At 44.4% G+C, this 16,562-nt stretch overlaps 1 protein-coding gene across 6 annotated transcripts in view; it reads left to right on the top strand.

The window, feature by feature from the left end:
- Nucleotides 2,303-16,562, top strand: part of KCNQ5 (potassium voltage-gated channel subfamily Q member 5) — a 504,374-nt gene continuing 490,114 nt past the window's right edge. For 4 of the 6 annotated variants that reach the window (XM_021073129.1, XM_003480275.4, XM_003480277.4 and 1 more), the window contains exon 1: nucleotides 2,303-2,793. In XM_021073129.1, coding sequence (XP_020928788.1) covers nucleotides 2,405-2,793 — 389 coding nt within the window. In that variant the 5' untranslated portion in view covers nucleotides 2,303-2,404. Of the gene's footprint in view, nucleotides 2,794-12,966; nucleotides 14,462-16,562 lie in introns of those variants that run through there. The other 2 variants (XM_021073161.1, XM_021073147.1) reach the window with 2 other exon arrangements.

The following is a 16,562-nucleotide window of genomic DNA, read 5'->3' on the forward strand; positions in this document are numbered from 1 at the left end:
AATAAATGCTTGTGCTCTTTTGTGCATACTTTGTAAAGGATGTGGAACCACCGCTCCGCAGAAGAGATACAAAACTGGAAGTCAAGATTTCTGGGTTCCTAGGGACCCTCATACTAACCACCTGTGAACGCTCGGGCAGGTCTCCTCTGCCGTTTGTCTCTAATTTTGGGGAAATTAGACAACTGGCTCTTTCTGCGAAATTGTCCCAGTTCTGCCTTCCTGAAACTTCCTGCCTGCAGGCTGGGCCCCGCTGCTGCAACAGTGAGAGGGGAAGTGACCTGACCTTTGCAGTGGTGCCGGTCAAAGTTTGCTAGAAGGAAAACCACTTGGTTAAGAGGAAAAGGTCTTCATTTTCTCGCCTGCAGAAAAGCCAAGCTTTTCACGTTTAAAGCGTGCACACGAGTCATCTTAATCCTCTAGATCTTTCACCCTGAAAGTCCCTGCACAGAAACTCCGCGAGGAAGCTAAATATAGCTTGATCAAATTCCCCCCGCCCTGGCCCCTGGCCCTGCACGGCTCTGGGACCAGAGCGCTAGCTCCAGGGCGCTCTCTGCGTCTGCCTGGAAAGGCAGGGCACTGGGCAGCATTTCTCGCACCTACCTCCGCTGCGCGTGGGTGCGGAGTGAATAACGGGACAGGGAGACTTTAGGTTCTGGCGCTAGGCCGTCACGTGGCGCCGCTGCCGGCTGCTTGGAGCGGCTCGGAACTAGCGCCCGCCGCCAAGAGGCTAGGGGAAACGTAGAGATGGAAGCGGGACACGCTGGTGGCCTGGAACCGGCAAGAGGGCTGTTAGAATCAGAGCACTAACAATAAAAAGTCAGGGCAGAGCGTTTAAGTGCAGCTACTGCCAGAGGCAGAAAGAAGCTGCAGCGACCGCGGGTGTGAGGACACAAGGGACTTGGGAGAGCATCTCTCTCTGAGGGGTGGAGTCAGCTGAAATAAGACTTTTGCCTCGGTTTTAAGCTTCTGGAAGGAAAAGGCTCATGGACTCAGTACCTTGGAACCATCTGCTCTGGCTTTGTGGTGGAACCTTAGTACTTCCCTCTGTTTAACTTGGTGATCTTTACTTTAATATTGGGTGAGGGGGTGGTTTCCACTTTGTCGGAATAAGTTCTCACGTCTGGCTTCCTTTCAGTTTTCCCACGCTAACTGGGATGTTTAGCGGCTTATGGTTTTTAACACAGTCTTACTGAAGGCCAGAGGCCGCAGCTAGGGGCACCGTGGCCTGCGTCCTCCCCAGAGGCTTGGGGCTTTGAGGGGCCCGCCCTAGTGTTAGAGGTGGTGGGAGACCCAGTCAGCCATTCCTCGCCACAGGGCTTTCACCGCGGAAGTAACTGCTGATAGGGGTGAAGTGGGGACCCTGCGCAGCCAGCGTCCTGGGCTCTCCATCCTCCACGATTTCTCTCCCAAACACCGCGGCTGCGGCCGCCACTGCCGAGACTTCACCGTTTAATAACTTGCTCGGGTTTAAATGAAAATTTCTTAACGGAGGGAACCCGGTTTGTCATCTCCTTGCTTCGCGAGGCTGTCAGGCGCAGCCCCAGGGCCACTCGTCAACCTCGGAGGAGCCACTCTGGAGTTTCTACGCCCTCCCCACACTCCACCCCCGGCGGAGAAGGATGTCCAGCGACTCGCGGACTGCCGTCTGAGGCTGGGATGGAAAGTCCCAACCCGCAAGCCGGAGTGAGCTGCGAGGAGATGCCCGGTGCCCGCCTCGCCGGCTCGGCAGTTGTATCCTAGGGGGTCTGCACTCTGAACGCGGGGACTCGCGCGCGCGCGGGGACTGGCAGGAAGCCGAGGGGCAGGGCAGGACTGCTCCCGCTCACACCCCTCGCGGAAGGACGGCAGGACCTGTGGGTGCGGTGGCGTAGCGGCGGGAATAAACAGCGCCAGGCAGCTCCTGCTTCGCCGCAGGGCACACGAGGGGCTTCACCTTCTGGACCGCTCCAAAGCCCCGGGGAGAAAACACCAAACTCCGCCTCCTGGGAGAGGGGCTTCGGAGCCCAGTCCCCTCCAGCGTGTGGAGCGGAGGACTAGGAGAGAGCCGGGGCCGGGGCCGGGCGTGCGCGCGGGGAGCTGCCCGCGCAGCCCTGGGGGCACTTGGCGAGGAGAACGCGCCCGCCGCGCGAACGGAGGGAGCCGGAGACACCCTCTCAGAGTGACGCCCCAACAGGTCCCGATTTCGCATTCGGCGCTACAGGCTGCCAGAAGCTGAGACTCCTCGCCTCCTCCGCGCGCCCCCTCCGCCGCGCCGGCGGCCGCTTCCCCGCCCCCGGCTCGCAAGTCGCGGGCTGCCGGGCGCCCCGTCGGCCGCGGCTGCCTCCTCGAAAGCCTTCGGCGCGCATGAGGCCGCGGCCCCCGCCGCCGGCGCTGGCGCCCCCCTCACGGTGCCCGCGGTGATGCCATGCCCCGCCACCACGCGGGCGGAGAGGAGGGCGGCGCCGCCGGGCTCTGGGTGAGGAGCGGCGCGGCGGCGGCGGGCGGGGGGCGCCCGGGCGGCGGCATGAAGGATGTGGAGTCGGGCCGGGCCCGGGCGCTGCTGAACTCGGCGGCCGCCAGGGGCGACGGGCTGCTGCTGCTGGGCACCCGCGCGGCCGCGCTCGGCGGCGGCGGCGGCCTGAGGGAGAGCCGGCGGGGCAAGCAGGGCGCCCGGATGAGCCTGCTGGGGAAGCCGCTCTCCTACAGCAGCGGCCAGAGCTGCCGGCGCAACGTCAAGTACCGGCGGGTGCAGAACTACCTGTACAACGTGTTGGAGAGACCCCGCGGCTGGGCGTTCGTCTACCACGCGTTCGTGTGAGTACCCGCGCCCCCCACGTGCCCCCCGCCACTGCCGCGGCGGGGACCCTTTCCGCCTGGTCCCCCGGGACGCTCGGCGCCGACGCCCTGGCCGGGCGCGCGCGTGCACACTCGCACGCGCGTACACACTCGCGCGCGCACGTGGTGGCTTTTATTTCTTTGCACGTGTTTATGGTCTTCCTCCTAGAGCCTTCCACCTCCCTCAGCCCCACCTCTCCTGCCTTTGTGGACCGAGACTTACCCCCAGCGCACTCAGTCTGCTGCCCCGACGCTCTAGGCACCCCAGGGGGCAGCCCGGCAGGCGTGAGACTCAGGTTGCGCGGATAATTGGGAGTGATTAGGTCCCGAGATACGTCCTTTCCAACCGAGGAGGGCGCCCGGGAGCTGGGAAAGGCAGAAGGAGGCCCGTGCGCCGGCTTAGGACTGGGGAGTGGGTGTCGGAGAGGTTAGGAGGTGATGGCGGGGTAGACGGGGTGGGGAGAGGAGAGACTGAGGCCTGAGTCCTCGGTCCCCAGGGCGGAGCCGGAGAAACTGCTACTTAGTAGGGGGAGAAGCTAGGTTTCAAGTGCGCCCGGAAGCACGCCTCACCGCCACCTCAACCACCGCTAACGGAAAATCTGTAGGTTCCTGTGGTCCTTCCTGCTACAGAGGTAGCCAGGGTCTAGAAGAGGCGAGCAGGGCAACGCGAGAGGATGCTCCGAGGAGCGGGAAGACTGGCGCACAGGGGCGCGGGCCAGGTGCGAGGGCAAAGGCTCGGACGCGCCGGCCGCCTGGGACGCAGATCAGGCAGCGGGGTTAAGCAGGCATAGGTGGCTCTGAGTCAAAGGGTGGGTGTGTTAAGTAAGCCCTCGCCATGTAGCAGAGAATGCTTAATGAGAAAATGATTGGAAGCAAATGTTTATTTTTCCCTTAGGCATTTAAAACCTTTCAGTGGCTTTAAAGTTTACTACTGTTTTCCCCACAAAGTCCATTCATTCAGTCTCCTCTTAGGAATTAGGTTTATCTGGACATTTTAAGGTAGTTTTTTATGCCCTTACCTTCTAACTTTTAAAATTTTCCTCTTTTTTTTTTCTCCTCTCTTTTTAGTTCCCTTTTTCTGCTTCTTTGTGTTTCAGTGAAATATAAAGACATCAGCCATAGAAGGCCAGTAGGCACTCAATGATAAGTTCCTTGTTTTCTAGTAAAATAGGTTTTGAACACATGCATTAGGTTTCTTTTAGAAACAAGGCATGTCATCCAAACATACCTCTCACCTGGGATGGAGAACTGGCATCAATTTCAAAACGTCTTTTGAAATAACATGGACGAAGAGGCTGGTTTTGTAAATAGGTGAACCTGGAATTTGACCATGTAGAAGTCAGGAAATTGGTGGAGTCTACAATCCGGGGCTCTGGTGTCTGGAAAATTTTACAGTCCCAGATTGATGTGAACATGTAGCATTAGGTGGAATATTCCAGCCAACTTTCCATCTTACAGTGTACACACAGGAGAACTTGTGTAACATCATTATTACATCAAAAGGTATACTGCATGTCAAATTCACATTGAATTAAATGTGCTTACTGTAGTAAATGTTAGACGTAGAAAAACACTACTGATACTTTTCATCATCCCCTCTGAGTTGATATATAATTGGCCCTGCTACCAAATGAGCCTGATAAATTATTTTGACCTCTCAGGATCTCCTAAAACATTTAGCAATAGTGAGCTGTGCTCAGTTTGGCAGCAAAGTGTATACTGTATGGAAAATGATTTTTATAAGAGTATGCTCAGAATATTCATAGCTTTGATCTTACCCTGTGATGCTATTTAGTGGCATTTGATTTTTGGTAATTTTATGTACTGTATATTCAGAAAGGGTTTAGAGACAACTCTTGATTGGTACTCATGCTTTTTATCTCCCAGGTGTTGCCCTTGAACATGGAGGATTTTTTGAACTGCAACATTTTCTTTTCAATATGTTGGTGTTTAACAGGTTTTTCTGGACTTAGAGAATTGAAATTTTTTGACAAGTAATTTTTCAAGAAGTTCAAGTCTCAATAATTCTTTACTCACCAGGCTTTATCGGTCAACCAGTATTTTTTAGTGGTAGATACACAATACATTATGTACTTGTCAATACTATGTGCTGTTGTGAAGTTTTGTGTTTCTCCTTTCTAAAGTCTGAAACTGTAATGCTTGAGCAATTGGATAGGGGGTGCTAGACCCACAGTAGCACAAAGGGAATGGACAGTACTGTCTTTGGGAGAGGATTCTGCACAACTACACCTGACTCTGGGGGACAGGCCATCTTTGGCAGTTGCTTCTTATGATTTTAAATAAGCTTTAGAACAGCTGGTCTTTACATTGTAAATTCATAAGGGAAAGTTACTTTGAGCTATATGTCTAACAAGACCATTAATAATAAAGGAAATAATGGGAAAACAATTTCTAAAGCAGTCTAACTAATTTCTTGCCAGCCTGGGAATCCCCAAATCTTACTTTAATAACAGTTTTTGTAGCACATTAAGGTTCTTGCCAAGAACAAGTGCACTGTGATTAATGAGATATTTCAGGGATGGATTTACTTGGTCGACCCGTGTTTTCATTGCCAAGAAGCAAGAAAAGTATGTTTAAAATTATGTTTCAGGTAAAGAAAAATTTCTATTAAAATGCAAAAATCCCATTATTATTATGGTATCTTAATGGTATAAAACATAGTTTCAAGTGTATATATATCCCAGCCATCTGAGGAGATGGCTGGCCAAAACAAGAGATGACCTGCTGCAAATACTTTCTTCCAATCCTTATAACTTAGTGGAGGTTAGGAACATCTGTTCCTTTACTATTTTTTAGGAGCCACCAGACCAGCCATGTTTTGTGGTTTCCTGTTTTCAGCTGTTTTTTTAGTTTAATAGAGGAGCTATTCAAATATGAGGTAACATAGTTTTTTGAATGTTGTTTTGTCCATTTTTAAGACCCTCCTCTTTTTTTGGGAAAAGTTTAGAAGTATAATGGTGCCAGTGGAGAAAAACATGATGGGCTCCATATATAAATGTGGATTGATGCAGCAAATGTGTTTCTGAGAAACATTAAAGGACATAGTGCAGCAGATACTTGTAACTCGTCACCTTGTCCAAAGTGTCTTTGTCTGGCCTAATGCAGTGGATCAGAAAGTGTAGACATTTTAAGCTAGAAGAGGTAATCCAGTGATCCAGTCACCAAAGCTAGGAACATGGAAGTCATCCTTGATGCCTTTATTTTTCTCAGGCTTGCTCCCATTGGCCATCCAAATGATCATTGAATTCTGTGTGTTTATTCTCTAAATATTTTTCAAATCCATCCCCTCCTCTCCTTTGCTACTGCTACTCTGCCTATTTCTTCATATATCTCCGTTGGATTATTTTTAATGTTTTCCTGCTTAATCATCCGGCTTCTGTTCTCAGTCTTCCAGCTTTCTGCTCTGACACCATAGTGCTTTTCCTAAACTGCAAGTCTTATACCATTCTCCTACCTATAATCTTTCCATGACCCATCACCATCTACTTATCCATTCATTCATCGATTGGTCTGTAAACATTTGAGTGTCTACATTCTGCTAGTTCCCAAATTAATAAGGCAAAGGAGCCACTCTCAAGAAGGGAAAGGACTCCAGCCTGTGATGCATACAAGCTTGTAAACGAGAGTGAAACGAGGCTGTTATAGAGGTGACCATGAAAGAGGAGGAAGTGGAGACAGAGGCAGAAAAGCCAGCACAGGCTTCAAAGAGGAAGTGAAACATGAGCTGAGTTTTGACAAGTGACTAGTTAAAAGCCAAGGAAGATGTAGACAGGAGGGGGACGGTGAGCAGCAGTTTTCAGGGCTGCGGCAAGAACTAGGAAAGGTATGTTAAGATTTCATAGGCTGGTCATGAAGGAGGTCACTGATGGCCTTTGCTGAAACAGCTTCTTTGGAATAGTGTCATGAATGGCATCTAAGTGCACTGAGGATAGCTAAGAGTTGGAAAAGTGGAGCAGCAGTGTCATTTAAGCCCCGATTCTTTGGAACAGCTCACAAGACCCTTCATGACATGGCCTCTATCCATCTTTCTTGTCCCATTTCTGATACACTTCCTGAACTCCAGCAACACTGAAAAGCTCCGTCCTGTGTGTCCTGCTGCACGCCGTGCTTTCTCAGGCTGTTTTGGATTTTTCCCACTCCTTGTCCACTGGCTATCCCACCCCTGCTGTTTCTTCAAAACACAATTGAAGGATTGATTCTTCTTGGGCACATCTGCCCGCTGCCAGAATAATCTGCGTCTCCTGGGCATGTGGGACCACCATTATCATGGTGCTTTCCCTGCTGTGTAGTCCTTGTGAGCTTCTTGGTCTGTCTTTCCCACAAGACGGTGGACTTCTCATACACAAAATCTCCTGTTATCCCTGAATCCCGAGCACCTAGTCAGGTGCTCTGTGTTTAGTAAACTCTCCATAATTGCCTGCTTAATGAGTAAGTAAATAACTTTCCTTGGAAGCCTTCCATAAAGGATTGCAGAGTGAACTGAGGCTGAAGATACTGATGATTCATTTAGGGAAGAAAGGTCTGGGGCTAGAAGCAGGAATCTTTGCTTTGATTCCACCTTTCCCACTGATTTGCTTCACAACTTGGAATAAGTTACTTCTCCCTCTCCGGTCTCCAAATCTTACCTGTGAAGTGGGTGCAATAGTGTCTGTGATCCAGCCTCCCTAACTCCCCCACCCCTGTCCCATGGTGGAGGATACGGTGGTTCAGAGTCTAGGACACCATCATAAGGGGAAGGAGTGTGTGGAGTAAGTGCTCCGATCCTTTCATCATTTCCCTTCCTCAGCTGCATTAGGGCCACCTCCTAATGTACGCATTAACTCTTCCATCCTGGTGAGGTCCATGGGTCACAGAGTAGCCAAAGGGGTCTTTCTAGAGAGTTAAACAGGACATGTCACTCCTCTCTTTGGAGGATAAATCTGTTTACCATCTCTACCCAGTTTCTTAAAGGCAGGTACTCTCTCTGTCTTGTTCTCTGCTGTATCACCAGTACCCAGGGCAGTGTTTGCCACATAGACGATGCCTCATGCATACGGACTTATTCACTTACTGATACCCCACATCTCCAAAATACACTACTGGTTTCCTGGTGGAAGATGGAATTTTACTCTCTTGGCCGTTCCCAGTGCGAGGACTGAAATGGAGCTGATGTGTGACTTTATTATTTACAACATTATATTCTGTTTGGAATTAAGTCTCTGTCAATAGAAATCGATGTTTGCATTTTATTTTTGTTCTTGCATTCCTTAAATATAGAGAGGCCTTATACAAATTTTACTGCTTTATACCCTGCTAATCTAGGAATATTAATTACTCCATGTACCCTTCAAATCAATCTGTTTTCAGAAGTTTAAACAATGCTATAGTATTTGAGGGTCACATTACAATTAGAAATGTTGACAGTGTGAAGATATTAGTATTGGGTATATTATGGCCTAAGAGAAATGAAACATAAGAAAGGAATATTTCAAAACGGCATGAAGTCTTGATACAGGAAGCACTGTAAACAAGGAAGGTAGCCATCAGTCTTTTGATAATTGCCTGGGAAGAAGTGGTGCCAGTTTTAATTTTTAATTGCAAATAGCTATTTTGGCAGTGCGTGTTTTATCCCAGCCTGGTGGTATGAAGCTGCTTGAAGTCCAGTTGATGGACAGCCAGAGCTTCCACTTATGTTTAATGATTGGTAGATGTTTTCATTTTCATTTCCTTTTATTTCAGCCATCTCAAGTATGCTGTTTGAAGCTTTATTTGGTTTCAACCTGGGAGACCGATTGGCCACACAACTGCATTTTTTCATAATTTAAAAAATTCTTTGACAGGTCTCAGAGTTTTTAGGTAATAATCCTTTTGATCCTTTGTTATCAGCTTGTCTAAATAGTGAGCTTCCTAAATGTTATTGAAATCATCTATTTGTAAACCCAAAACTGGTTTGCGCGTTTTCTGTTATGTGTATGTTTATCTCTCTATATATGCACACACGTATTCCATACACACTGTACTCCAGCAGAGAACTTGTTGGTGCAAATATTTACATTTACCTTACTTTGGCTCCTCTAAAAGTAAATATGACCTATGAATAAAATGCAATTGAAAATAAAAAGATAGCATGGGGTTTTTAATCATATTTGGAAAAATATTCAAATTTAAATATATATGAAGAAATATCCTTTTTACAGACTTAGTCATAATGTTCCTTACTTTCTAGTACCTGTGAGGTAACTCTAGAAATTCTATTCCTTCTTCAGTCAATGGCAGGAAGATTTTTTTTTCTAATTTCCATGTTATAATTTCTCTCTCTTTTTTAACAGTCAATTCAGATTAATACCTTAGAGTCATTGTGCATACCATTGCATATACTAGATGCTGGTGGTTCCAAAAAGGGAATGATGTGGACCTTGACCTCAAGAAGATTCCTTGGGGAATATGATTATATTTGGATTCAGTTATCAAGTTTACTGATTTGATGACTATGAGCAAGTTGCTTCCAATACCATCCACTTAATCTGTAAACCAGAATAATGATATTGCATCAGTGTATCATAATGTTTTATATGTATACAATATCTATGCATATAATCATGGTTAGCATGGTGGGTAGCCATTAAACTGGACAGAAACATAGAGATAATGTTATGGAGAACTGTGCTGCTAGGTCAAGGTCCAGGATGTTACCCTGTAGGCGATGGGCAGTTTATGAGGTAGGTGGGTTTATATAGGTAGCAGTGTCATTGAATTTCCATTTTAGATTGTCCCCTCTGCTAGCTCTATGACTGAGAGCTTGAAGGGGACAAATGAGAGGTGGGAGAACCATTGAAAAACCGTTGTTCCAACCAAGGCAAGAAATAATTAGGACTTGGACTGGCGTGGTGGTAGTAAAGATGGAAAAGAAAATACAGTGATAGACGACATGTATTAAAGACGATGTCAATAGTGAAGAAGAAGATGAGGGATGGATTTATTACTTCCAGATTCCTGGTTTGGGTGGTTGGCTGGATAGTGGGGCTGTTAACTGAGATCTAGAATACAGGTGGAGCACTGAGCTGCGGGGAATGCTGGGGTGATACCATGAGTTTGTTTTGGAGATGCTGAGCTTTCGGTGACTGTGGGACTTGTAACCATGTATGGTCTGGCACCTGAGGACAAGTATTTAAAAGCCCTATTAGTGCAAACAACAGTTGAAATCCTATGAAGAGCATGTAAAAGAGAGAGGGCAGTAGCTCAAGGATGGAAGTCTGTGAATTAGCAACATGTAAGGGGTGAGCAGAGAAAATGGGGAGTAAAATGGGATAGACAGCAAGACAAAAGGAAAACACCAGACAAAAATTGATCACGTGGTCATGGAAAACAAGGGTATTCAGAGAGTTTCAAAAAAAAAAAAACAGTCAACTATGAAATGTAGACAGTGGGTTGGTAAGATAAGGACCAAAGAGTGACCACTGGATCTGGCAAGGTGGAAGCCATCAGTGAATGAAGTGTTTGGGCAGAAACCAGAATGCTGTTCACTGAGAAAGGAATCAGCCAGTATAGGCCATGTATTCAAGTAGTTTAGCAGGAATATAAGAAGGGAGACTGGACATTAATTTGAAGGAAATATAAAGGGGTAGAGCAAGCGAAGATGAGTTATAGGAAAGAAGACTATTTACCATCAGCAGTAGTCATTTTAATTATTGCTTATATGCTGGATATTGTTCTAAATGCTTTACACGCATGAACTCTTTCGATTTCAAAACAAACCTAAGAGATCCTATTAATATCATCCCCTCATTCTGACGGATCAGAATGCTGAAGTTGGGAGAGGTTCAGTAACCCATCCACAGTCAGCCACTGAAGTAAAAGCGGAACAGCGCTTTGAACCGGGCAGGTCGGCTAAGAGCCCATGTTCTTAACCACTATGTCTTGATTGTGGATGGTGCCATTGGGCCCAGGGCCCCTCCTATCCCTTGCATAGCATAATTTAAAAAGCTGCTTTGGACTTCCCATTGTGGCTTAATGGTTTAAGAACACAACAAAGTATCAGTGAGGATGCAGATTTGATCCCTGGCCTCATTCAGCGGGTTAAGGTTCCAGTGTTGCCTCAAGCTAAGGTGCAGGTAGCAGATGTAGCTTGGATCCAGCGTTGCCGAGGCTGTGGTATAGGCCGGCAGCTACAGCTCTGATTCGACCCCTAGTCCGGGAACTTCCGTTTGCCACAGGTGCAACTGTAAAAAGAAAAAAATAAAAAATAAAAAGCTGCTTTGGGGTCTGGTATAACACTTAGCAATATAGTATATGTCCAGTGAATATTGTTGAAAACATGAGTGATAGTTAAAATCCCTTATAGCTAGTATCAGAGAATTATGTGTAACTTTATAGTATTAGAAATGTTTGTTTCTCTGTCTCCAAATTCTAACCAGCCCAAGTTTTAATTTTTCCATAAAGCTTTTCTTAATAGCTCTGGCTTATTTCCTTACCTTTTTTTACCTCCTATAGCTTTTATTATTTGGACCATGCATTTTAGCCCTTAATTACATTCTTGCATTACTTTCTAATTGGGTTGTTTAGCTAATTCATCACAAACAATTTGTGTCTTAAGAAACTGAAGTACCCTCTTCTTTTTTATCTCCTTTGGCATACAGCCCAGATTTTTATCCTTTGTTTTTAATCAAAATTCACCTAGTTTATTGCTACCAGTGGGACTATATGAAGGTTATAACTTTTTTTCCCCCACAGGAATTTCCTAAAGTTCTGCTAGTTTAAATTATGGAGCAACTTGTATTGACGACCCAAGTTGCCATAATAATATCTTGATACCATTTCCTCGGAACATTAAATTTCTAATTTATACTTTCATTGCAGGAATACCTAAGCTTTATTTTAAAATAGCAGCAATTGCTTTCTTTACATTTTATAATGGCTGAATGTAGCACTATTTTCTCCCAACTGATTTTATAGCATTTTCTTTTTTAAACTAATAGAATTCTCATGTGTTCTTCGTGCTAATATAAATACCTTCCATTTAGCTGCCATATTTCTCGCTTCCCACCCATATACACATTTTCCTTGGTATTTCTTCCTTTTTCTCTCTCATTTTTCCCATCATCTTTCCCCCCAGTTAAACTACTCCTAGTTTTTTCTCCCTTCTCTATGCATTATATTTCTGGATGGAGGTTTCTCCTCAATTCTTTGTACCACATTGTATAACTTGATTTCTCTTCCTCTTAAAGCTGTCTGCTCTTAATCAAGAGATGCGCTAAGCCTGTAATTGCTTACAAGCTCTAAGAATGTCCTACATAAGCAGACCAGGCCACCTCATTTACACATCGCCCTGCAGTAATTAGCTGAGGCCTCTAGAAGGATGTGAGGGTTAGAGAACTCCACTTTTCTTGAAGTTTTAGTTAGGCTCAGGTTTCTTAGGAAATAACAGAGTGAAGCTTTAATATATGTCGGAAGTTTTCTAGTATCTGCCTCTTGTTTCTGAAGTCTGGGAATACTTCAGTATTCAGTAAATAATTTTTAAAAGATTATACTTTTGATTTTTGAAGTTGACTACTGTACCTAGCTGAGAAATAAGTTAGAAGCGATTTTTATTCCTGATGAAATTATTATAGAAAAAGGCACACGAAAGAAGTCTAAATATGTTTGTAACATAGATTTAAATATCAGTTAACCTAAAATATTTGTCATATACCCCTCAATAGATGAATGGATAAAGAGGATGTGGTACAGATGTGCACTGGAATATCACTCAGCCATAAAAAAGAATGAAATTTTTCCATTTGCAACAACATGGGTAGACCTAGAGGGTATTATGGTAAATGAGTAAGTCAAGCAGAAAGACAAATACTGTATGGTATCACTTATATATGGAATCTAAACAAAACAAACAACACAAAGTAGAAACATATTTATAGATATGGAGGAGCAAAGGTGGTTTCCAGAAGGGAGGGGAGTCAGTCGGGTGAAATAGATGAAGGGGATTAAGAGATACAAACTTCTAGTTATAAAATAAATGTCTGAGGATGTAATATACAGCATAAAGAATATAGTCAATAATACTTTAATAGCACTGGGGTTCTGCTGTGTAGCACAGGGAACTATGTCCAGTCTCTTGGAATAGAACATGATGGGGATGATATGAAAAAAAGTATGTGTGTGTGTGTGTGTGTATGTGTGTATGACTGGGTCATTTTGCTGTGCAGCACAAATTGGCACAACATTGTAAACCAACTATAATGTAAAAATGAAAAATGACAAATAATACTGTAATAATTTTGATGACAAATGGTTACTAAAAGTATGGTGATCATGTCATAATGTATTGATTGTCAAATCGCTATGTCGTACACCTGAAACTAACATAATATTGGATGTCAACTATACTTCCATTAAAAAATTATCACATGGACTGTTACAGTGGTTAGCAGTTTCCTTATTCAGTGAGCCAAGAAATAGATCTATAATTTGGCAACAGGGAGCTGCAGTTTTCCCATTTAATTGGAAACTAAAGCATGGACCCAAAATGTAAGTTGTCAGAGAAGTGCATATGAGATAGAAATCATAGGCAGGGGGTCTGTCTTCTTTCCTAGTTGGGAATTTTTCTAAAGTGTAGGCTTCGTGAAAGCTATTCTCATAATCTTTTATGGAGTGGGTACCAAGTTTAGGGCTCCCTTTTCTCTGTTTTCCCTCATACCTGAACAACTCTAGGGCTGGACAGAATTGAGAATTTGGATTCTTCTCCCATGTTTTGGGTCATTGGATACATTTCTCAGCTTTCTGATTTGTAAAGTTAGAACATAATTCTTCAGTGTTCATTTGATAACCTGACTTCCTGCTCTGTGTAAGGGCCTGACTAGGAGCTACAGAGACTGGGCAGATATAAGATAGCCTATCTTCTCAAGGAACTGTTACTCCAGGAGGATATTAGTTTGCTGTTTTCTGAGTTGACAGGATAGAAGCAAAGGCTGGCCCTTCTCCGGCAGCGTTTAGCTACCACGCCTATTGAAGGGATTTACAGGCTCAAGTCTGTTTACTGTATAGACAACTGCTGACCACCAGCTCTCCTGATCCCTTGGGAAACTTCAGAGCTGCCCAGGCAGGTGGACATTCTGTTCAGTGCATCTGCCACAAAGACCATACTCAGGAGTTCCCACTAATCACAATAATTTCCAAAGAGCAGTAAGTAAACTAATTAAAAGAAATGTTCAAGGTAATAAAAAATTCTGAGTATGTTTAATTTGCTCCAAACTATTTTTAAAAATAGAAGAAACCAATGCTGCTTCAAAATACTGTTTGGGGATGTTCTTTTCTTCTCCCCAGAATGGCTTAAGAAAGATAATGTAAATCACATTTTTTAAAATTAAATGAAATGCCTGTTTATGTTCAGTGTATATTCTAAATTTCTACTATTGTTCACTTTCTTTATTCTAATACATGGAGGGGAGATATTATACCCAGCCTTCCATGGGGCCTCGAATTCATTCATTCTTTCTCTCTTTCATTCATTCAGTATTTGAGTGCCCACTTCATGCCATGTCCTGGGAACACTTTGGAAATACTCCTTCCCATTTGATCGACTTTCTCCAGACATGTGGAAAATGGCTCTTTTTCTTCAACTAGCGAGTTGCACTTCAGAGTGAAGATAAAGTCAGTAAGTGTAAGAATGCGTGTTCATTGCAATCCCTAAGGTACTCTGGATCTATTTCCTTAAGACTACCGACTAACTTTCAAGCTAGATGGGAAGTCAGGCTAAAGAATTACCAGGAGAGATTAAATTAGTTTTAAGTTTATGGCACCTGGTGATTAAATCCAGAGCAGTTCTCTTCTGCTCCATGAAATGGAAAAGGCAAGGATGTTGGATGGCAGTGCAGATGACTTTGGGGGAACCCATGTATAGTCTTCAAGATAAGGTCTTGAACCCAGGAAGCATCTGCTCTTGCTGGTGTGGCCCTTGATGACTAGAAGAAATGACAATCACTTTGTTCAGGAGCAACATTTTTACCAGGCTCGAACATTCAAATAGGCATCTGAGTTTTCTTTTCCCAAGAAGAAAGCCAGATGAGATTATTTAAGATCTACCAAGGGTAGATACACAAAAAGCTGGCTTAGAATCAGCACAGAGGAACCAGCTGCACCCTGAGATGGCCCTGCCAACCTTGCCCCCATAGGATGGAGGACACACAAGAAAAGAAAAAAGTATGCAGTTCACATTTGTGCCAATCATGTTGACTTTTTTTTTAAACGTAATTTTATTGGAGTATAGTTGACTTACCATGCTGTGTTAGTTTCAGATGTACAGCAGTGTGAATCAGTCGTACATATAAATATATCCATTCTTTTTTCCCATCTAGGTTATTACAAGCTCTTGAGTAGATTTTCCTGTGCTATACAGTAAGTCACGTTGACTTCTGCATAGTCATTCAGGCCACCAGTTTGGTGGGACCATGTTCCAGTGACCCGGTGGAAGGGAATAGTAGCTACTCCACTGAAAGTGGAAGTTCGCTATAGCAGGAAGGATTCCCTTACATGGATCCCGAGCTTTTGCCCCCAGTGTTGGATGTGATGAGTTACTTTATAAATTACTGTTCCCAAACTAGTTGGGTCATGCTGCTCTGAGAGCTGTTTTCCAGAGCTTGTGGGTATGGAGTTTCATTCCAGGCTTCGGGGCAGGAAGTGGATAATAAAAATAAGTTTATAGATGGCACCGAATGAGGTAGCCTAGACAACCATAAACAAGAATAGTCAAGAAACTATCACATTGTGCTGGTGAAAACAGAATATTCCTCTAATTCAAGTGTGGGTACCATAATTCACAATTGTCATTAATGAGAGAGCATTCTTTTTTCCTCCAAAAAAGGTTAAAGGCAGTTACCTGAATTTTTTTTTTTTTTTTGGTTTGTTGTTGGTCCAAAGTCCCTTTGCACATGGCAGCCTTAATATAGATTTCCAAAGCACAAGATAATACACTTAAAAAACTATTCACAAAAAATCTGTTATGTATTTTTTAAATATTTGCTCCACGGCCACAGAGTTAGTGTCTTGAGTGGTACAGTGTCATAGCATGAAAAGGGCCTGGCCTGATGTGTCAGCTCTGGAGATATGAAGGAAGGGGAAGCAGCAGAGAGTTTAGAGGTGTGTGTGGGGTGGGGGATGGCTAGGTCTGAGCCCTGGGTCTGTTTTTGGTGGACAAGAGAAGAATCCAAGTTTTCAAGGTTTCGAGCAGATGTGACTATGACCAAGCAAAGATGCTTGACCCTGTTCTAGGGAGAGACAAGATGCACAGGTGAGCATATAACCTGTTTGAGTTTAGGGAGAGAGAGGAGGAGGGTCCACAGTTTCCATTGTAGAAGTGATGGATAATGAGATTTTAGAAAGCTGTTGGGAGAAGAATGTAGGGAGATAGGGTTAGGGACTACTGACATTTGAGGAGAAAAGAGAGAGAAGAGAAAGAATAGGCAGTAGAACATCTAAAGGAGGACCAAGTCTTAAAGAAGGATTGCAGTGAGGTGAGAGTATTATAAAAGAAGGAAGCTATGAACATTGGGGTGCAGATGTCTTTTCAAATTAGTGATTTCATTTACTTTGAATAAATACCCAGGTGGAACTGCTGGATGTATAGTAGTTCTACTTTTAGTGTTTTGAGGAACCCCCATAATGTTTTCCAGAGTGACTGCGTCAACTTACACTCCTACCAACAGTGTGCAAGGGTTCTTTTATCTTCATATCCACACTAACATTTGTTATTTTGGTGA

This window comes from Sus scrofa, chromosome 1 (assembly GCF_000003025.6).
Source record: "Sus scrofa isolate TJ Tabasco breed Duroc chromosome 1, Sscrofa11.1, whole genome shotgun sequence".
Taxonomy (NCBI): Eukaryota; Metazoa; Chordata; class Mammalia; order Artiodactyla; family Suidae; genus Sus; species Sus scrofa.